The 22760-nt window shown below is 31.0% G+C and overlaps 1 protein-coding gene and 2 long non-coding RNA genes across 4 annotated transcripts in view; all 3 read left to right on the forward strand.

Moving 5' to 3' along the window:
- Positions 1–457: 457 nt before the first annotated feature.
- Positions 458–10155, forward strand: LOC127734956 (uncharacterized). Of its 2 annotated transcripts, XR_007997884.1 has the most exons (9): positions 458–707; positions 2460–2679; positions 4506–4601; positions 5750–5770; positions 6147–6228; positions 7210–7285; positions 8078–8167; positions 9310–9393; positions 10023–10155. It is a non-coding gene; the product is annotated as an uncharacterized LOC127734956 (long non-coding RNA). The 2 variants fall into 2 exon arrangements; XR_007997883.1 differs by having other exon boundaries at positions 9310–10155.
- A 1420-nt stretch (positions 10156–11575) lies between these two features.
- Positions 11576–15059, forward strand: LOC127734958 (uncharacterized). Its single transcript, XR_007997887.1, has 4 exons — positions 11576–11845; positions 12556–12770; positions 13372–13558; positions 14722–15059. It is a non-coding gene; the product is annotated as an uncharacterized LOC127734958 (long non-coding RNA).
- Positions 15060–16046: 987 nt separating this feature from the next.
- Positions 16047–22760, forward strand: part of LOC127733552 (uncharacterized) — a 40902-nt gene continuing 34188 nt past the window's right edge. The window contains exons 1-2 of the mRNA XM_052242897.1: positions 16047–16085; positions 17114–17233. Of these exons, the coding sequence (XP_052098857.1) occupies positions 16047–16085; positions 17114–17233 (159 nt within the window). The remainder of the gene's footprint in view (positions 16086–17113; positions 17234–22760) is intronic.

Here is a 22760-nt window from a genome sequence, read left to right on the forward strand (position 1 = left end):
GGGCCCCTTCCTTTATACAAGGTAATAGGACGTTCCGCTGGAAAAGGTCATCTTTTCAACCTTGAAAATATGTGAATAGGTCGGGAAGACTATCAGAAATATATGATTAGGTCAATAAAGTTCCCATAACTTCTTCATCTGTCATCTTTCCTGGTGTTCCTGGCTGTTTTTTATCAACCAATTTTCTCTCTTTTGACAATTTGGTACATGTATTCCACTTTTACATTACACAACACAAGAAAACCCAAACAATATGGGAAAAGGTAACATTTTTACCTAAGGAATATATGAAAAGGTATACATTTTTAAAATCTGAATTATATTATAAATGGTGGTGTAAAAGAACTCCAGCGGCACCCCCTATCATTTAAGTATTGAAGTACCCCCCTTCCCCCCCCTATCGGAGTATACACACAATTTAAATATGCCTCTGTCTAGAAGATGAAATAAAAGCATGATATGTTGAACTGAAATTTCTTGTATTCTTATCATATCATGTATCATTTTGAATGAGGTCAGTTGTATTAGATAACTATTATTTTTTCTTTAGATTTGCAAATTTTAGAACGCAGCATGACAGTAGACCAGGTCAGACTGCAGCAGCAGTTGCATACAGAAGGAGGACCAACCCAGTCTACTCTTTAAAGTTGCATGTTTGGACGGCCCTGAATTCACCAGTATAAATCCCATGATGATTAGACACTTGAGTAAGTGTGGTTTAAGTATACATTATTAACTCACAGTTTGGAAAGAAATTACATAATTCCAATACAAGTTACAAAATTTTACATAGTGTGTGATAATGATCTCTCAAAATAATTGTAATTTTAATCTGAAATACAAGGATTTGACAAAACTGTCTGGTAGTAACAATTTTAATAGCTGATTTAGTGTTATTTCCAATAGGTTGCAATTTTTACCACAACCTGTGATCCTGTATTGCTTGTTGCCATTTGTGTTTGACATTGCCTAGCTAAGAAATCAGTGATGCACAGATTTATATTGTTATTTGCAAAAAGAAGGTCAAGAGTTTAGAGTAATTATGTAATAGTTATACACCGAGGGATAGGTGTGTCTGGATAAGAAACCCTGTCGGCCGGAGGCCGGAGGGGTTTCTTATCCAGACATGCCGTATCCTGAGGTGTATAACTAACTTACACCCCATTCTAAACCCTATATTTGTTAACATTGATTATTAAAGGAAAAAAAAAATAAAAAAAAAAAACGATAGCATATTTATTGAAAATATCAAACCATGATTTATAAGAATATTTTTATATTACATGAAACCCCACTAGAAACCTTTCTTTGGTTATCTTTGTTCAAACTTTGACAAGTGAGTATATTTTACAAATGTCAAAGTTGTTGTTTTGCATATTCCTGTTAAACTGTGTGCTAATATGGATCAGCAGGTCAAGGTTGACTGTTTCGTGTATTCTTATTACAAACAAAAAATTCATCATGCTCCTTGTATACAGTTGTCAATATGGACGGGTATAGGACGGACAACATTTTGTGGCAAGCGTTGGATTTGATAGAAGAGACTAAAGATAAAGGCAATATTACAACCCAAAGTACTTACCTGTATCAGTTTAATAAAGGTAATCATAGCTGTATTTTATATCTTACAATTTTATCAAAAACAAAAGCCCCCCCCCTCCTCCTTCTCGAAAATAAACAAACATTCATATTCGAACATACTAAGGGATAGGTGTGTCTGCATTAGAAACCCGACTACCAGACAAGCTCAACATACAATATTTAATATAGAGGAACTCCCTTTTGGGGGACAATCAGGTAATGATCCAATCGGGGGTTCCCAACTCGAGAGAAAGCGGGGGGGGTTCCAACCATTCAAATGCATTCATCTTTAATAACCGCGGAACCCCCAACCCCGGATCGGCCACTGGATAACCGGGGGGGGGGGGGGGTGTCCGGGAGTTAGAATCCCCATTTTTTTTTAAAGATCAATGCTTTAGAATATAGACATATGACTGGGATAAATAAAGTTACCTTCAAGCAAATGAGTATTTAAAGGATTATTTTTTGTATTCAAAATAGATGCTTATTGGAATTTCCTAAAATGTGTTTTTTTAATATCTTGAAACAATTTGTAGTGAACACTATTAAGACTATATAGTTTTTTCTTATGTTCATGCTATTTAAAAAATAATCAATTTCTATTGTTACAAATAACAATGGACTTTGTTTGCGGGATGTAGAAGCAGGGGTTTCCAGAAACCCCCCTCATCACACCCTGTGGTCATAATCCATTGTTATTCGTAACAATAGATCTATTCAATTTACACTTGTTTCAGAAATAGAAACGATGAAGTATAACAATAGAACTGGGGTGTAAGTTATATGATTTTAATTAGGTTTGAATAATTTTACAAATCATATTTAGTTAAGAATTTCCATAAAAAAAACATTGGCAAAAATTAATTTCTTATTTACAGGATCCAGGAAGATTGTAATATCACGGAGTGACTCTGTAATAAACTTTAAGAAGAGAGTCATAGAACTCTTTCCAAAATTAGAAAGGGTTGATTTTGAGTTCTTCCAGCAAAGTTGAGGGAGAAACACAGACTTGAACAAGTAGTGTTTAATTCCTTAAAGGATCTTAAGGCCAATGTGAAATTCACCCTCTATATTAAACCTGCACCACAGCTAATCAATGTGAGTACAGTTAACTTGATGTACCTTTTATCTCCTCTAAAGAACAGGTTTAGATATTGTCTGATATATAAAAATAAGATTGTGGAATTATTGCCAGTGAGACAACAATACACCAGAAACCAATAGAACCAAATGATGTACATATAGGCAACTATATATATAAAGGTTACAGTAAAATCTTCAACCATGAGAAAAACACATTCTATTAAATGGGTATGTAACCTTTTTTACAACTTATATGTGATTGTTTACTTTTCTTATTTTTTTTTCAACAAACTTATTTTGTTCAGTCCTGACCAGGGGTACGGACTCCAATCTTTCATTTGTAATCAGCATTCCAATTCAGAAAATGACTTATTGGGTTTGAATTAATATAAAAATTTGGGATGTCGACGAGTACTAGAGTATCGCTCAAAAGTACCAAGTATCGAATACCAAAATGATACTTGACTAATATAATCAGTTTCTTTAAGAATGTTGTTGCCTTCTTAAATGAAAAATATTTTTATTGAGAGCGCTCGTCCAAGGAAAATAAAATATCAAAATTAAATATGTTTCTAATGTTCAAATTAATTTTCATTTGAAATTCCCTCGGACAGAGGTAGGCTATGAACAACAAGGATATTTCCAAGTCATACACTTTTAACTTATCGTGTTTTAGTCATTCGTCTATCACTGTACCGTCAGAGCAAATCTTTTCATCAGCAGGTCTGTGAGTTATGTTACAAAGTTATTAAAAGAAATCAGTTCATCCAAGAAACAGTTGAAAAGATAATATATCTAAATAAGAACAAATTCATTGCACCCTGTGTCGACCCTCAGAGAATGGTTAAAGGCATCAGTAAGTCACCCCTTTGTTGATCACTAAATGTGTTTTTTTACAATTCACAAATACTGTTGTTTAAGTTATCAGTTTTCTATAGATGCTTATTAATAGATTATTCTGGGTATAGTTTTGTGTTTCCATTTTGTAGATGTTTTTCTGATCGAGTACTCAAGTATCGCTCTGTAAATCTAAAGATTACTCGATTAGTAAATCCTCATCCAGATGACATCCCTAGTAAAAATAAAATTATTCTTTTATTTACCAATCCATGTTAAGTGTTGTTGAAATTCTCATTTTGATATCTACTGGTAAATTTAATGTATTCAACATGACAGACAGAATAAGGAATAGTCACTGCTTTAACCAGGAAAGTAATATCAGACAAATATTAATTTGGAGATATTTCTCATATCATTTCAAAATTCTATCTCATAGATTTATTTTTAAATAAAAAAACAGATATTTCATGAACAATCTATGCAAATTTGGGCGATTTTGCACGACTTGTAGCTTGAAGAATAGTAGAGTATGTTACCCATACTTTTTATTACAATTTTGACAAAAAGCATGGTAAAATCTACATTTTGGCAGAGTATAAGAAAATTCTATTCGAGAAAATATATGCCAATGAGCCACCTTAACATTGGCTGTTCATCTTAAACTGTTATAATCACAAACTTTGACATCTAAACTATAATTTAGATTAATTTGAAGGGAACCATTTATGATAAGTCAATGGTATTTGAATTGGTTATCATTTATATAAGCATTGGCATTTCCCGTTAAATTCATGGAGGATATAAGTCCCTGCACCTTCAGTCATGGTTCATTGGCTTAAAATGTTTTCCACAGTTAACATGGTTGAATATTGCCTATTTGATTTCAACATTTGCATTATACATCATATATCAAAATTACAAAAAAAACAGAATATCTCTGTGTCAGTAGTTTATTTTGAAATCTATTGTGTCTAAAGGCATATTTTTTTTGTATACCATAGATTTCTGAAGGTGAATCGGATGGAGAAGAGCTTCCACCATTGTTCCCTCCCAGAAGAAAAAGACAATCTGATGATGCTAATTTGACAGTACAAGTGGTAATTTTTAGAACACAGCCTAACAATATGCTATTCCCAAGTTACTTAAAGCAATGTGTTATCCCAAATAACATCTAGAATCATGAAAGCATGTAAATTGAAGCATGATCTGTTAATGTCTTTAATGAATTTTCAACACCTGTAAGTTAAATGTGAAAAACATTATTGCATAGATAATTATGGAATTTAATTTAGAAAAGTGCAGAATTATTTACTTTAATGAATGCTGTTTAAGTACAAGAGATCATACATGAAATTTTGTGCTTTCATGTTTGAATATTTTTGAAGTAAAGACGGAATAATGTGTCAATGTGTTCTTATATTAACATCCTGCTCAAGTTTGAACATGTTATATTCGTATCAAGGAGAGCCGTGTAAAATAATTAATTTACATGTTCCATCCTCATTATATATATGCACCTCAACATTATGGACAGCATGGATGAAGACTAAATTGGAGCATAACTTTAACAGTATTTTGTTCAGTTAAATTTTCATGATAAATTAGCAATCTTATCAATGTATAATGAATTTTTATTTTAACTAATACTATGGATTAATTTATTTTCGTGGGTACTAATTTTCTTGGATTGAGACAAACTTGCATTTTAGTGGATATTTGATTTCGTGGTTTTGCCAATGTCTGCATAAAACCTTATAGAAAATTTGTAATTCGTTGAACGTTTTAATTCGTGGTATATCTGTACCTATGAAACCCAAAAAATTGGAACCCCCACAAAAAAATAATTAATCCACAGTATACTGAGATCAACTTTAAAACTGAAATTGGTAATAAGCATTTATGTTTGATAACTAAAGAATTAGTTCAATAGTTTATAGTTATGAACACAGCAATCTTTTTAAATTGACAACACCCGTTTGAAGTCATCTACATGTATAACCATGCACATGCCCTCATCACCTCTATTTCCCCTTGTATACAAGGGTTTAAGGAAAAAAATTTAACATGAATGGGTAATTTAAAATATAAAACCATGTTCAGTACTTTCTGTTGCATAAAAAACTAATACAAAATAAATGTTTCATTGGTCTTGTATACAACTTTATCAATTTTAAGTTTAAAATTAAGTCTACTACAAATTCTTGATTTTATACAGCCACCTTAAAAATAAAATTGCATGTTTCAGATACACTTCAGATGAAAGCATGTAAGTAAATAGAAAACTAACAAAATAGAATGCAATTTATAACAGATTACTTAAAGTTGAAAGCTTTGTACAACATATCTTATTTAGATGCAAAAATTATATTTCGTAATGCCAAAGAAATAGAGTATATTACAGTTATATTGGAAACTTGTAAAGTGCATGATACTGAAAAGTAGTTGTCTTCCATTTAGTTAATGTTTTAACTTTAGTGACAGGTTTGCCCTATTTGCAGTTTCAAAACAAATACTTTTTAAAATGAATTTCAGGTCAAACATGATTTTATTGACCCAGCCATACTGGAATCATATGTTCTTTCAGGATTTTAAGACAGTGCAAAATAATGAATTAATGAATTCTGTCTTCTTTTATTCTGCAGTCAACATCTGACACACCAGATTCGTCAAGAAGTCGTCAAGAGAAATAGTACACTGTCTCAACCAGGTACCAGTGGAGCAAGTGTAAGTGAAAACTAGAACTGCTGTGTAAAATTGATAACTTCAACTTATTTTTTGGAGGTAATGACACCCTGTTGATTAAAAATATAGTTTTACTTATAGTGTCAATACCAATAAGTTTTATGCAAAGATTTGATTAAGGAATTTGGTTCATAATGTTTTTGCGAAAATTTTGTCTTCCACACATCATCATGGGCTACTTAAATACTTTGAAGGTATATTATAAGTCCATGAAACTTATGTTTAATAAAAAAAAGTAGGGAATTTCATTAACCATATGTGTATTTATCACATGTTTTATTTTTGAAGACAACCGTTACATCTGAGAGGTCAAATTCCTCATCCACTCAAATAACAAGTACATTGTCCTGAGACGTCTGGTAGAAATAGAGCAACTGTAAGTTACTTGGAATGCTCTTTAAAATTATAACTTGAAACTAGTTTCTGGTATGATAATCTGTTAAGGCATAAAGGCAACACAACACCATTTTCATTTGTTGTTCTGCAGATGTTTTGAAGATAACAATTAGTGCAAGCATATGCAACTTTCTATAGTAGTTTGCTGCTGGAAATCCCACTTTTAATATAAAGCAAACTCCAAATCAAAATTTAAAAATGTTAGAAATAAAACTTTCTTTTTCAGAATTATTCAACAAAATAACTTTGGACTAAATTATCATTTGACAAAACCCATTTGAAGGGGAGACAAATTAAATAAAGTGTTAGCATGTTCTATCTAACTTATTAAATCAGGGAATGTGGTATGAATGCCAATCAGATAACTATCATAAAGACTTAATAAGAAAGAAGATTTGTAGCCAGCAGCATGCTTTACAATTCCGTGAAATTAAATGTCTTACTAAGAATTGATTCAAATTAATGTCAATAATAGTTCATGTTCCAATCAGTTTATTGTACTGCAAAAAAAAAAATTGTGTTTGCTCTTTGAAAACAATGAAGAGATATTTAGCTTTTGCATTGTAGGTAGCCCTGGAAGGCTCCAACACACCATCATCAAGAAGAGGCAGTCATATCATCTCCTGTTGCAAGAAGATCTAATGTGAGTTTTTAAAGTACACGTCTTGACTATTCTCAACTCGTACAAGAAATTTGTCTGAGATGTAAAGACAACTAACACAAGAAATATTCTATTTTGAATCAAAAATACTTCGACATCATTATGCAAGTAACATTCTTTGATTTATTGACTAAGTCTTTGGTTGAAGTCTTTTATTTGACTCATCCTGCTTGAAATCCTACTTTTACCCCCACGTGGTGAGCAGGGGACAACAGTTCTAGTTATATAGATGTTATTATTGACAGTTCATAACATATATGTACACAATCTAATGGAAGAGATTGATAATTATAAATAAAAAAATTACATTCACCTGTAATTTATCTGTACATAATCAGCGCAAATAAAAGACAAAATCGGCGCAAGTGAAATGCTAATCGGCGCATATGCAAAACGCAGACTTAGTGTCACAATACTAAGAACAAAGTATAAAAATTAATTGAAATTAATATAACTCTCATCAGATTGGTACTAAGAACCAAAAAATATAATGAAAGACAAAAGATATTAAGTTTTGGTCTTGGAGTTCTCACAGTTGCTGAAGGCTGGTTAAACTCCAATTTCAATTACTAAATGAACTCTTTCATAATGGTATCTCTCAACCTCAATTCTTTTTGAAAACTTTGATTCCTTTAGTTTGCATAATTCTACCACAAAGTATATATTGTCAGTTGTCATCAAAAATTGATGAAAATTTCTGTTGTTTCTTCTGTGAACATTTTAGCAAATGCTTTTCATTTGAAGTCTATTATAAATTAGGTTATTCTTTTGTAGGCCACACCATGCAGAACTTGTTTATCATCTAACTCTGGTAGGCAAAGAAGAAGAACTGCTATAGCTGCTGATGATTTTATTCATGCAGTGGTATGTCGTAGTAAATTCTCACACCTCTTCAGTTTTGTATATGTCATTGCTTAAAACCAACAGTATGAAATTGAAACCTTGTGCTGTATAAATACTTTTGGCCATATATATATATATATATAATAAGAATATGTGGTATGATTGCCAATGAGACACCTCTCCACAAGAGACCAAATCAAATGACACAAAAATTAACAACTTTAGCTCACCGTACAGCAATGAGCAAAGCCCCTACGGCATAGACAGCTATAAAAGGCTCATGAATGACAAATGTAAAATGTAACATTTCAAACAAGAAAAACTAAAAACAAACATGATATACTGCAATAAACGACAACCACCTAATGACAGACTCCTGAGTTGACATTAAAAGGTTTCATACCTTGTGGAATGAAAGTCAAATATAAAAAAATGGTCAATGTCCCATGGAAGTAGTGGTCCAAATGATGATTTAATATGGTCAACTACATTTGATGGCAATCAATACTTGCAAGAATGTAAGCTTTCTGTCAAATGGTTTTAGAGGAGTTTCAATCACCAAGTGTCATTGTTGTATTCTAGTTAAAAAAAGGTCCAATTACTCCTGTAAAAATGTTATATCAAAATGGTAAAAAAAAACACAAGATGACAAAACAGTCTACAGATCATAGGAAACAATGATTTACCAAAATTAAGAGGCATCAATGTGGTCAACACAGGAAGAATTAACACTAGTCAAGATTAAATATTGCAGGTGTTGATTAATATCTTGATATTACCAACCAATCTTACAGGAAAATATATTTATGTTTTCAGTACAACTAACTATGGTCATATTGGAATTTTAATAAATAATAATTGATGATGAAATTGGTTACTTATTCAATGTCTTCTGAACCAAAATGAATACAAAAAACAATATATATCAGTTTATGTACTATTTTGTACATAAAATACAGACAAATCAAATAATCTGGATCATAATGCATGAGGTTTTGTGTTGGTAAAAGTTCTTTCATGGTTAAATTGTCATCCATGGAGATTCCTGGACAAAATTCTTAAAAAACAGTATAAGGAAGATTTTAAATGATTTGTGATTCAGTCTGTTTTTTGTATTACCAATAGTTCATCATTTTAAATCTAATTCATTAACTTTATTGCAGGTAGCTCCTGAAGCTTCCAATTCACCATCAACAAGAAGAAACAGAGCCCTATCATCTCCCAGGGTGGTTGCAAGTAGATCGAATGTGAAAAAAAAAACTTCATGTCAAATTTGGCTAGCTAAAATACTACTTTTGTTTAAAGATACTTTACCAAGTATTATTAAATATACAATAGAAACATCCACAAATGAAAATTTTAAAATTTAAACTGTAAAATATTATAGTCATATAAATCATTTACGTGAAATTTTAATGTAACAGTTATGGAAATCATTGAATCATTGAAGTCCTGTATGCACATTTTTCATATTTATTACAAATTATAACATATCAACAAATAATACTTCATTCAGTGACTGTTGATCGCAAGCTTAAAAAGTTTCTAGTTTGTTGGCAAAATTAACATGATCATGATATTTATAAACAACCAATGTAGAGCACGTGGGGCATGTGACGTATAAATGAATTTAATTTTTTCTTTATATATTTTCCATCCATTTTCATTTTTTTCATAAAAGTTTTCCTTAACAGTTGTTAAATGACGTGTTGTATTAAATTTATTCTTTAAGAAAAAGATATGACTATTTTCCTGCATTTTTGTTTACATTCTTTCACCGTTTTCCCTTCTCACTTGCCCTGTGTCATGATAATTTTATAGAGAAACTTTAAAATATATACAAAACTTCTATATTTTTTGCTTTGCTCTTTTTCAGGTAAGTGAAACTACAACTCAAGCCTATCATACTGCTGGTACTCCAACAGTCCTATTCCGATCAACTGCAGTTCCAACATCCACAGAACAAATGGCAACTGGACAATATGAACAACTGTCTACACCAGTCAACCCTCTGTCATATTGAAATGAAGAGATAATGAATTAATGTATGTGAGACATTGATCCTACAAACATGAATTCAGTTATTACACATTTGAAAAGTAGTATGTCCCATATCAGGGTCTTACAATTCAGTGGTTGCTGTTTGTTGCTGTACATCATATTTGTAACTTGTTCATTAATGTGTTTAGATAAATCAGGCCATTAGTTTGATTTTTTTTAACATTTTTTGTTTCACAGCCTTTTACAGCTGACTATGTAGTACGGGTTTTGTTGTTTGCATTGTTGAAGACCGTATGATGACCTATAATTGTTAACTTCTATGTTAATTAGTCTCTGGTGGAGAGTTGTCTCATTGGCAATTATACATTTTTGTATCACATCTTATTTTATATCAAAAAAAAATTGAGATCAAGTATTACATGGGAATTTATATATTAGTTAGAATATGTTTGCATCTTGCACATAAATAGTTTATGCATTTATTTTGTGTGTTTCAGGGATTTGGCTGTAGATGTAAACAATATCAATGCAATTTTTGAAGACATCCCAGAGGTTGGACTATTTGGAGAAATTGGGTAAAATTGATATTTTACAAAACCAAATAATTATAATAGCATTAAGATGAAGGTCAATCTTTGTTTTTGTCCTTGAAACTTCCCTCTGTTCACTTTCTTTTGTGTTCATGCTCTGACTTTTGATCAAGATATCCTGTTTTTAGGAAGATTACATATCATGTTTGGAAGGATTTTGATGGACCTGGTACTTGCTTCATCAATTTCTGATACAATAATACCAAAAGAACAAATTTGCCTGATTTTCAGGAAAACATGTAGATCATACTAAAACAGATAAAGTTCCATTGTGTTGGTTATTCTACCATTATCCTTTAACCTGAAAAAGGCAAAAACATTTGTTTAAAGTTAATTTGCAATTGCATTTTGAATGCTCTTTTCCAAATTAAATTCTCCAAACTTAAGTGTGAATGTTTAAAATTCCAGGTGAAAAATATTTTAAAGGTTTTTATTTTGCCTGCGACGAAATTGGCAGTATTAGAGACCTATGGATAACTGTCTTGGGGCAGTGCTGTAAACTATTTGTATAAAGCCTTATATTTCTGAAGGACAATGACCTGGATGCTTTATACCTTGTATGCAGATACCTTATGTTACGAAGTTATGTTACACCTTTTGGTAACAGCACATTTTGGATTGTATGTTAAGGCAAAGCTTGTAAATATGATACTAGTACTACACAAAATTGTACAAACTAATCTTCAAATACTATAGTTTTATGTTTGTACATGTATTGTTGCTTAAGAGGAAAGTGCTTTCATTGGAAAGAAATTTTTGAAAGATATGAAAGTGATATTCAAAAGACAGTTTGCTGTAAAATGACATCTGAAAGTGATTTTTTTTATTATTTTTAGGCAAAATGAGTGTACAGAAAATTTCAGAAAAAAAATTAAAGAACATAAGGAATTGTTCATCCACAATGACTCGGATGACCCATTACTGATGGAGGTGAGAAGGGAAAATCCTGTGCAGGATTCCTTGGCCTTCATCAGTATCAGCCAAGATGATCTGCACAGCCCACTAAGGATATCTTTCACTGATGAGGACGGTTTTGATCTTGGGGGATTGAGACGGGAATTTTGGAGTCTCTATCTCCACAAGATAACTAGTTCTGTATTTGTTACAGGTATGCCAAAATTAATATTGATTGAATAAACATTAGTTTTTAAATGATAAATTCACAAAGAGGTTAATTACTTTTACAGTTAAGATATTTTGCCATCTATCATTTGAACATTTTAAGTTTTCTGTGCTAAACTTTGGTTGTATATATGCAATCTAAATTGTTTAAACCTAGATTGGGATTGAATTGAAAATTTGAATCACAAATATTCTTAAATAGGGACCAAAGAGGGCCTGTGTGCAAATTTTTACAGAATTTCAAAGAAAAATACACAAATATATCAAATTATAAAATTTTGTTGTATGAAAATTTTTAAAATATCTTTTATTTTGACCTGCATTTTAATCTGGTTATATTTGGTCTGATGTGCGCTTGGATTGACAGTTTTGAAACATTTGGCATATAGCAAAATTACTTTTATTCAGGTCTATTATATTATCAATATTATAAGATAATGTCCTTTTTAACGATTTTAATGATCAAAGACATTGGATGAATCAATGCAAAGTTCCTGTACAGCATTGTTTGTATTACTGATACAGCTTATGTTAACTTTAATGATTTAGAATCCCATTGAACTTCTCATATAATTACATACACCACAATTACAACTGCTTAATATTGCTCTTAAGAGATTCAGTGATTGTATTAAGAGCAGTATAATGTTTCAACTGTATTGTTAGTATGATTTTGGTACTTTGTTCAAATTTCAGGAAAACCAGGATGCCAAACCTTGCGTGACAACTTTATTGCAAGGACCCAGAATATTTTTTTTCATCTGGGACAGCTGGTCGCCTTATCCATCATTCAAGATGGGCCAGGTCTTCCCATCTTTAGTGAAATAGTTACAGACTATATCTTGCTTGGGAAACCCTGTATTTTAAATGTAGATGATTTGCCAGAGGGTTTAAAGAATACCATTGTCATGGTAAGTTTTCTATTCATATTTTTCGTAAAATGAAGATGGGGTGTGAATATTGTATAAATAAGCTTGAACAAAAAATCTGAATGTAATAAAGGAATAGAAAAAAAAATTTCAGCATCATATTTTTTTAAAATTTATTAAATCTCAATTCATAATCTCATGTTCCATAACCTTTATGGAATACCAGTAACTGTTGCAATAAATTATTATTTGATTTTCATATAATACTCTTTTTTTTGTTCCATCATTTTTGTAAATTAAACTTGACCCTTCATTGGACAGGTTACTTAGCCAGTCCCATTCAAAAAATACAAAGTTTTTTGTCAACTTAAATAGATTGTCTGATTGTTGATGAAAGTGGCCAGTTGGGGGGGGATAAGATGATACATAATTCCAATAAAAACAGATAACACTACTGCAAAAAAAGGATTAAGATGAACTTTCAACTAAAAATTAGAGATTGCACAACATGAACACAACAAAAAGCTGGTAAGATTGAAGTCTCCTTTTCAAAGACTGCATACATACATTTGCTCTTTCATGTACAAGTACTTATTTTGTATCTCCTAACTGCAACTATAAATTCTATTAACATTTCTTTCAGATGCAAGATTGCACTTCAGAACCTGACCTACAGAATATGTACTCTGGTATATTTGATGAAGCTGTCGATGCCAGATTTATAATTCCAACTTCATCATTTAATTAAAAACATGTAAACATCCTTCAGGCTGCGTTATTGGAGACCCAACTTAACAAGTGTAAGAAAGAACTTGATCAGTTTATCAAAGGTATTTAACATTGGTTTATGACATATCTAAAGTATGCAGCTTATAATTTGGTATGACACTTGTTCTAAGCTTATTGGTTCATATTCCTATATTGCAGACATTCTTAACTGAACTAGGTTTTCACTGAGCTAATACACATTTTTTGCTTAAGGGGCCAGCTGAAGCCTGCCTCCAAGTGTGGGATTTTCTCGCTGTGTTGATGACCCTTTGGTGACCTTTGGCTGTAATCTGCTCTTTGGTCGGGTTGTTGTCTCTTTGACACATTTCCATTCTCAATTTTATTCTTAATATCTGGATAATGCTTTTATTATAGAAATATGTCTTGATTTGATTTAGGGCTTATATATATCAGTGATAATGCTTTTAGTTCCTGAAAATTTTTAGAAAATCTTTTGTTGAACAACTGGTAGAGAAGTTTTTCCAAAAAAAATAAGTTTCAATATGACCATAATATTTTGTATATTGAGATCTGATTGTCTTTCTTGATTTGAAAGAAATGATTTTAGGGCGCAACCCAGTTGAGCAATTAAGGTTAAATTGAGACAGTGCTCAACTATTTTTAAAAGTAGCATAATTTGGGTCTTTGTCAAATTTTCATGTTCACGATGGTATTAATTTTTCTTTTTCAGGCCCCTCCTATGATAGGAGAGGGGTATGATACTTTCTGGTTTGTGCACATCAGTTGTTATTTCTTTTGTCCATCAATCTGTCTTTTATATGTGAACATTTTTCACCAATTCAGTTAACCATAAAGTTTAGTCACTTTAACTTGAAAGAAATGTTCTTTGCAAATTCCCAGAAAAAAATACAGTTTTTACCCTATTTTTACTGTTAACAATGAACCTTGAAATGGGATAGTCTGAAACCATTACATACATAATTGTCTGGTTAAAGGTTAAAGTTGAGGTAATATATCTATAAGTTGTTGTCACGTCAACTTGAAAGTGGGAGCAGGGAATGATGTTCTATAATCACATATTCTTGTTTGACTTCCCATTTATGAAAATACATTAAGAGAGATGCCAATTAGTTACAAAACAAAATGGAATAACCTTCTGTTTTATGTCAGACTGATAAACATGCATATAATATGTATTTTAGAGAATATTTGATACTTATGAAGTTTTCTGGAAGTTTTCATGATCTAAATATTTTTTAAACAGGATTAGACACTCACCAAGTTTTAAGCCTGTTAAAACAGGATGTCAACATTGCCTGTGCTAGGACACTGTTCAGTGGAAGAGTCAAACCTTTAACAGTCCAAACATTAAGAAATCTGTTGAAGTTCAAGTACGATACAGGGAATGCTGCCTTAGACCAAAGGGCATCCGGTCAAGGATTTTTAACATTTCTTCAGGCCACTAAAGGTGAGTATTTAGAGCTAAACCAATTTATTGACATACAGCATGATCAGACGATATTGATTTGATATTTGGTATATATAGTTTCATCATGACCAGTTACAGATCAAGTTCAAATTTTATTTGGTTCAGATGTTTGTTTTTCAGTGTTATGAGTTTGAAATTTCTATTAACACTAAGCACATAATGATTTATAGCACAGATTTTTTTGAAAAGTGATGTACTCAATGTTCAAAATGATTCCAATTTTATTTTAAAAATTGGAAAGAATCGAGAAGGCAGATTTGAATATAACTAAGATTTTAATGGACAAATAATTTATTTAAGAAAAAAATTCATTGTTTTAAAACAGGTTCCTATGAACTACCAAAAACAAGAGTGTGATATGGGAAACATTACTTCCCCCCACAATATCTATTCAGATGTAATGATCAGGAGTTTTTGGTTCTTCAGCAATTTCAAATTTGCTGTTAATTATGTATGTTATAACATGGTCAGTAGATAAAGATTTTTTGTTTTAAACAGGAACATCAACTGTTGTAAATGGAATTGATATTGGTCCAAAGGAAGTCTTGATGTGGTTGACAGGGTCAACAGCAATTATAGCAATAGGCTTTCACAAGCCAATAGATGTATGTTTCGGAAGCAGGACATTTGTAAACACCTGCGCCTTGGCATTGACCTTGGAGGTTAGACCTGAACTTGCCCCAGCTGAAGCTGTCAAGTTTTACAGCGAGATCATAATCATAATTTTGGCCATCAGTCTCTGTCCTTGAAAACTTATAAATTGTATTGTGTGAAAGCTAATTTTAATTATTTAAGGAATGACTGTAGCAGATTATTTTAAAGTGTGCACTGCATTTTTTATGTTATTTCGAATAGACCATTTACAAAGACCTGAAATGAAAGTTTTATAGTTCTCCATGAAAAGGGAACAAATTTGACCCTGGAAATTATAAGGGTGAATCCATCAGTTCTTACTTTGGCAAGCTGTTTAATAAATTTTTATCTTTAACAGACAAATTAATTTCATAAAAAGTCAAATCTTAATCAACAAATATCAGATGAGTTTTAAAAAAATTGTTACATCTCCTTGTTTTACTCCTAGCTGAGATAAAAATGCAGAAATGAGTCCATTTGAGAACTTGATTCTGCATACTGAGTCAGTAAACATTGAATAAACAATTCTAAAAATTCTATTTGGAATATCATGTATCAAAAGTTTATTAAACAATCCTAATCGCCCTGCTTATCACATATTTTCACTAAAATCAGTAGTTGATCATTATAAACAACAAAATTAATATTTGCAGCTTTTATCGATCTTAAAAAGTCTTTGATACAGTATCGCTTAAAACTTTACACACTTCTTAGTTATATTAATCTAAGTTATTGAGTTTTTTGTTAAAAAAAAAGGGTGGTTTCACATGTCGCGTCGTATCTCAAAAAAGATTTATGATTATTGCTTAAAACTTTTAATCCCTCTTGCTGCCCGTAGTTTTTTATGATTTTCATTTTTTGTGCCAGAAAATATTAAAGCTCGACGTCTGTGACGTCACATGCAAAACAATGACATCATTCAAAAAATGCCGTAATGACCGTTCAATTTTGCATATGAAGAAAAATATTTCTCTAGTTTTTGTGCCATTTTAAAATTTCCAAGTAGGAGTGTGATAAAGGGTAGGCATGCGATAAAGGGTGTGATAAAGGGTAGACATGCAATAAAGGGTGTGATAAAGGGTCTGCATTAAAGTTGAGTGATACAGATTAACCAGCAGGCTATTTATCAAATATTCAAAACTACTGTATTTACTTCTAAATATATGATAAATTATAATAAAGTATTTATATCATCTGGCATTATTTTTCCGAATTGTTCTTGTGAGATTGGGATGATTTACAACCTATTACCACTTTCCATGTGTTTCCGGATAACGTTTTTTTTAATCAATATTGAAATAGATTGTATATTAACTTTTTCTACATCATTATTCAGGTAACTGAATCTCTTATTGTGAGAGAAACTTTACTTAATTCATGTACATATATTTGTAAATCTCTGGAGTAAAAAAAATATAGTTTCTATGATTTGGATTTTCTTTTGTTTTAGATTAATGTGAAAGAAAGAGGACCTTTTGTGTTATGTGTTGTCAAAATGGGACCACTAGTTTATGTATTTTTTCTTATTTTTTAGAACTCAATTGAAAGAAATCCTGCCCAAATTCAATCTGCAGCTGAACCTCTCCCTCTCCCTCCAATAAGACGTCCAAGAAGAAGGACAGCAACTGCAGCAAATGACTTCATCAGAGCAGTTGTAAGTAAATCAATCCAAGATATGTTATTTTAGAATTGAGTTTCAGCTTCATTGAATATTGAATATTGTGAAATATAATCCACTCCATCTATCCTGATAATTATATTCGCTACAGACATAAATGATGGTAAAATTTAGGTAAATGGTAAAAAGAAAGTCACAAAACTTGAAGACAAAAAAGTCACAAGAAGAAAGTCAATATATGACAGAGTAAAGTTATTTACTTTTAAAAAAAATAAACAAAATAAAATGAAAAAATATGTTTGAATGCATAGAAAAGGAACGATAATATTTTTGTTTGAGTTCAATTATTTGTGGTAGATATTAATGGTAGATTTTTTATAATTAAAAAAAAAAATATTTTAGCAGATTTTTATTAAAAATTTCATATATTAAAATATATGTCTGAATGTACCTCTACAGTTTCCAGATCAAAACTTGAGAATGGTGTATGAACAATGGATTTTTGGCCAATGACGTTACGTTATATTGTTCATAAACCAATCAAAATGATTTGGTGTACGTTTCACCCACAATGCATTGGATTCTGAGATGGCAAATTGGAGAACTTTTCAATTTTATATTGTTCTCTATGATATATAGGTTCCATAGAAAATAGATTTACTTATGTACACATGTAATGATGTACAAAACCTTTCGCTATAAAACCATGACTTACTTACATGTATCCTATGTGAAGAATATTGATCAGTTCAAAATGACTGATACATATAATTATATAATATACTTTATTTTGAAACACTTAGACACATACATGTGTAGCAAGAGGCAAAATACATAATCATATTTGTGGTTGCTATAAAACAATGTTGACATAACCATATAGAGTATAATAACAATATTTGAAGTATTATTTCTTAATGAACAGTGATAAGTTCCTCATAACTTTGATATTGAAAATCAAAGCATTCCTTTCATTTTCTCAAGACATGGATAAATGTAGATAAAACAGAATTAACATTTGCATTGTCCGTTAAGCTATGACTTCATGTTTTGAATAGGACGCATTGCCAAACATTGCAATATTTCAATACATTGATCCTAATACACAGGTAGTAGTTTTAATTTTGTGTTATTGTTTTCATTTACATATTCTACTTTTAGGACTAATGTCCAAAGATAACATAGTATAGACTGCTTCATGAGTTAAGTATTTATACCAAAGATGTTCATAAATATGCAATGACATCTTGACGGTGAAACTTCAAAATGAAAATAACTTGAAGCAATTTTCAGAAGTATCAAAATAAAAAAAAAAAAAAAAAAGATTTTAACACAAATTAACTTTTACCAATCAAAGGGAAATAACTCAAAAAATATTCATTGCATTTGAAATTTTTTTTTTTGAAACAAAGAGTGGTGCTATATTTAAAAAATATCAACAAATTGAAACTTGAAAAGAATTATGTGAAGAGTGCAGCTGATTAACTCATAAATCTAGTTATATTTTCAATTCAATGTACACTTCGTAATGTAAACCATTGATCGAAAGTATTACAAATACCCCCTCCAGCAGAGCATAAACGGTAATTTCATTAAACTGGGTGACTATACCCTTTGAAGGTTTATATTTTGTATTTTTTTAACTTACTCTTATTTATTATTTTTATTTATTTTTTACTCAAATTTTTTTCATTTCTTTTCTTTTCCATGTTTTATTATTTTGTTTATTATTTTATTGGCAAATATAGGCAATGATAGGTATAGAAACTCATAGCAGCAGGATTACTATTGGTATCATGTTTGAATCAGAGACCAGACCATTAATTACTACATAACATACATTGGTTAGATATTCATTACTTATTGTCAGTTGTGTGGGACATTTTTCAGTCATTTTATATTTAAATTATGTTATCAAACCAAATGTGTCATATATACTCTGAATGAAAAATAATCTTATTCAGATTGTCTCATACAACTGCCAAGGACTAAATTCAATTGAAAAACGAAGAGATGTTTTAGACTATCTAAGAGCAAAAGATTGTAACATGTACTGTCTTCAAGATACTCACTTTTCTGAAAAAGACGAACAATTTGTTAAGAATCAATAATGTGTTTTTAGTTCCTTTTCTTCAAATCAAAGAGGAGTGGCCATTTTATTTAATGATAATTTTGAATATAAGATTTTACAAAGTAAAAAAGATCAAAATGGTAATTTACTAGGATTGAATATTAAAATTGAAGATAACAATGTTACTTTAATTACATTATATGGTCCAAATAGTGATAGCCCTGATTTCTATGACAAAGTAGGTGAAATAATTGAGGAATTTGATAATCAGACTGACATTATGACGGGAGATTATAATTTAGTGCAAAATCAAGACCTTGATACTTTTAGTTACTTAAATTTAAATAATCCAAAAGCCAAAGAAAAAGTTCTAGATATAAAGGAAATTTATAATTTAACTGATCCCTTTAGAGAATTATATCCAGAAAGTAAAAGGTATACTTGGAGGAAACCAAACCATATAAATCAGGCCAGACTAGATTTTTTTTTAGTTTCTCAGAGCTTTTACCCAAATATACATGACTTAAAGATACAAAATAGTTATAGATCAGATCACTCGCCTATTATTTTACAAATAAAACTTAATAACTTCAGTATTGGGAGGGGTTTGTGGAAATTTAACAACTCTCTTAGTAGACTCTAGTGATATCGAGTTCACAATTAGTGATCAATTATTTTTAGAAACATTATTAACTGAAATAAGGGGGAAAACAATATCATATGCTTCATTTAAAAAGAAAGAAACAAATAAATTAGAATATCTGCTAGCTGAAAATATAAACAAGTTGGAAGAAATAATACAAACAGATGAAATTTTGGAACAGATTGAAAAAAAGAAAACAGATTACAAAATTCTAAGACAAAATAAATTGAGGGGTCAATATATAAGGTCAAAAACACAATGAGTAGAAGAAGGAGAGAAACCATCAAAATATTTCATGAATTTAGAGACAAAAAATTACGTAAATAAAACAATTCCTAAATTAATTGATAAATCGGGAAATATAATTGAAAACCAAAAACAAATTCTAAACAAAGCCAAAAATTATTACAAAAATCTATATTCCAAAAATGAGACAATAAAATATATTAATTTAAATAATGCTATACCCCATAAAGATATACCAAAATTATCGGAAAATATGAAAGAGTCCTGAGAAGGGGAAATATCATTTATGGAGTTGACTGATGCAATTAAAAGAATGAAAAATGAGAAAAGCCCTGGATCTGATGGATACACAAATGAATTCCTAAAATTTTTTTGGATAGATATAGGTAAATTTGTACATAGATCAATTAAATATGGTTATAAGGCCACACCAATTTGATTAATAGTTCTTTGGATTTTCCCGCTCCTGTTTTGGAGAAATCAAGTTTTTAACAAAAAAAATAACTACCGCTTCCATATTTTTTTGGTCCGCATGCTGCTCCGAAATTAGTCTTGCCTTGAAATTTTTTTTTCTCACTGACGCTTTCTTTTTGCATATAATCAAATCTCGGTTCAAACGCACTTGTGATCAATCAATAAAATGTGAAAGGAAATATAAAAATTTATCAAAATGGCAAGTCCAGTTGTTGTGGTTTTGGCTCAATGCTGTGGACAGACAATCATTGAACAAACAGCTATCCGTTGTTCGTCATCATTTACATTTGAAGATATTTTCTATGAAGCGAAAAGGGTAAAGTTCGTCAATATTTCTTTTGATGATATCAAACACATACAAATTCGTCAACAACCGTCGGCATCACCTATCAATGTTTGCACTGACTAGGATATTTCTGTGTTGGGCGAGTTAAACTGTAAATTTGTGAATTTTGAAATAGAAAGACGAACACCCTCAGATCCAAACAATAATTTAAGTGAATTACCAAGAGGTCCCCCTAAAAAGAATGCATTTGCAATGTTAATGAAAAAAACAATAGAACTTCCTAAAAAACCTAAACCAAAAACGTGTGAACAGGGCAAGGAGAAATTGATAGGCCCAGAGAAACTGTTGTGTGACCTTATTGACATAGCTGGTACAATGGAGTGTGGGTGGACATCAGATACTTTGGAATCGGGAATAATTGTATTGAATAAACTAAAAAATGCTTTGTGGTATATAGACCATATCCATAAAAGACTGCAAGAAAATGGATGTCAAGTTCCAACTATGTTTCAGTCGTTTCACGGGTATAATAGTTTCTGGAAATTTCATCATAAGGCACCTTCTGTGACATCTGAAAAACTTGATATTATTTGTTCTGATCTTGCAAAAGCACTCAGTTTTCCATCAATGCAAACTAAACGAAATAAGATGTTGTATGATAATATTGAGGCTCTTCTTCAGTGTTTAACTAAATATAAAACAAAACTAGACAAAGATAATTTTAGACATAAAATTGTGCATCATGAAAGAATGGAACCAGCAAGAACTGTAGAACAGGGTTCTATGACTAAATGCATTCCTGCAGTGCAGAATGTAGATAACCGATACGGAAAACTAGATTCTGCCAATAAGAAAGTTGCTAATTTACAGTTTATTGATCTTGATAATTATTCACCAGAAGATCATATAAAACGACGGATTTATGTTAATGAGTTGGGACTTTCTTGTCCAATTATGCTTTTTTGAATGGCATATGGTGGTTCAATAGGCACTCTAAATTTTGTTTGGCCGACCTCATCAGAAGATAGTGTTGAAACCTCAGAGCGTAATGCCAAAATAATTGCTAAAATTACTTAACTTTGCCTAAATATTCTAGTAGAGCTTTCAGAAGAGATTTTATAAACAAGTATTCACAATTCATTAAAACTCCAAAAAGTGTTTTGAGGCATATGTTTTCTGACTTAACTGGTTGTGAAATTCAAGCTCAAAATAAAGTACAGGATGAAGTTAATCAACGGGTAACTGAAATATTACTAGGAAGTGATGACCCTGAATTATTACTTGATTTCAGGAAGCTTAATGGCAAAGAAGTTGATACTAAATTTGATGTGTTTTATGTACAATTCACACCTAATAATGCTTTCCAAAAATCTGCTTTCTAATATAGTGGAAAATTTGATGTTAAGTTTAGAGTTCAGACATGCCAGGCAAGGGTTAATCATCAGGATGCACGTTTCGTTGCAACATACTTTAAATATTTGAAAGAATTTTGTGTCAAATTAAGACAATTTGTAACATTTGTTTGCCTGGATGATAAGACTATTGTACCAGTTGGAGAACCAGGATGCCCAATATCTACAGGTGTAAGAGGTCACAACAGGGTATTAGCACCAGCATCAGGTCCACAACTTGTAGTTACTGATCATGATTTTCATCTGGCTGGAATAGTTCCATCAGTGGCATTAGTTACCACCATCCCAATACACTGTAATGACAGCTTTTTTCAAGGGAAAATATTTGTAACCACAAAAGACAAAGTATTCGAAGCTTCAGGTCCATGTAGACATGCCACAGAGATCACTAAAAAATTGAGGGAACATTATTCTGATAATAATGTCGATTT

The sequence above is a fragment of the Mytilus californianus genome, unplaced genomic scaffold, assembly GCF_021869535.1.
Source record: "Mytilus californianus isolate M0D057914Y unplaced genomic scaffold, xbMytCali1.0.p SCAF_3, whole genome shotgun sequence".
NCBI classification, from domain to species: domain Eukaryota; kingdom Metazoa; phylum Mollusca; class Bivalvia; order Mytilida; family Mytilidae; genus Mytilus; species Mytilus californianus.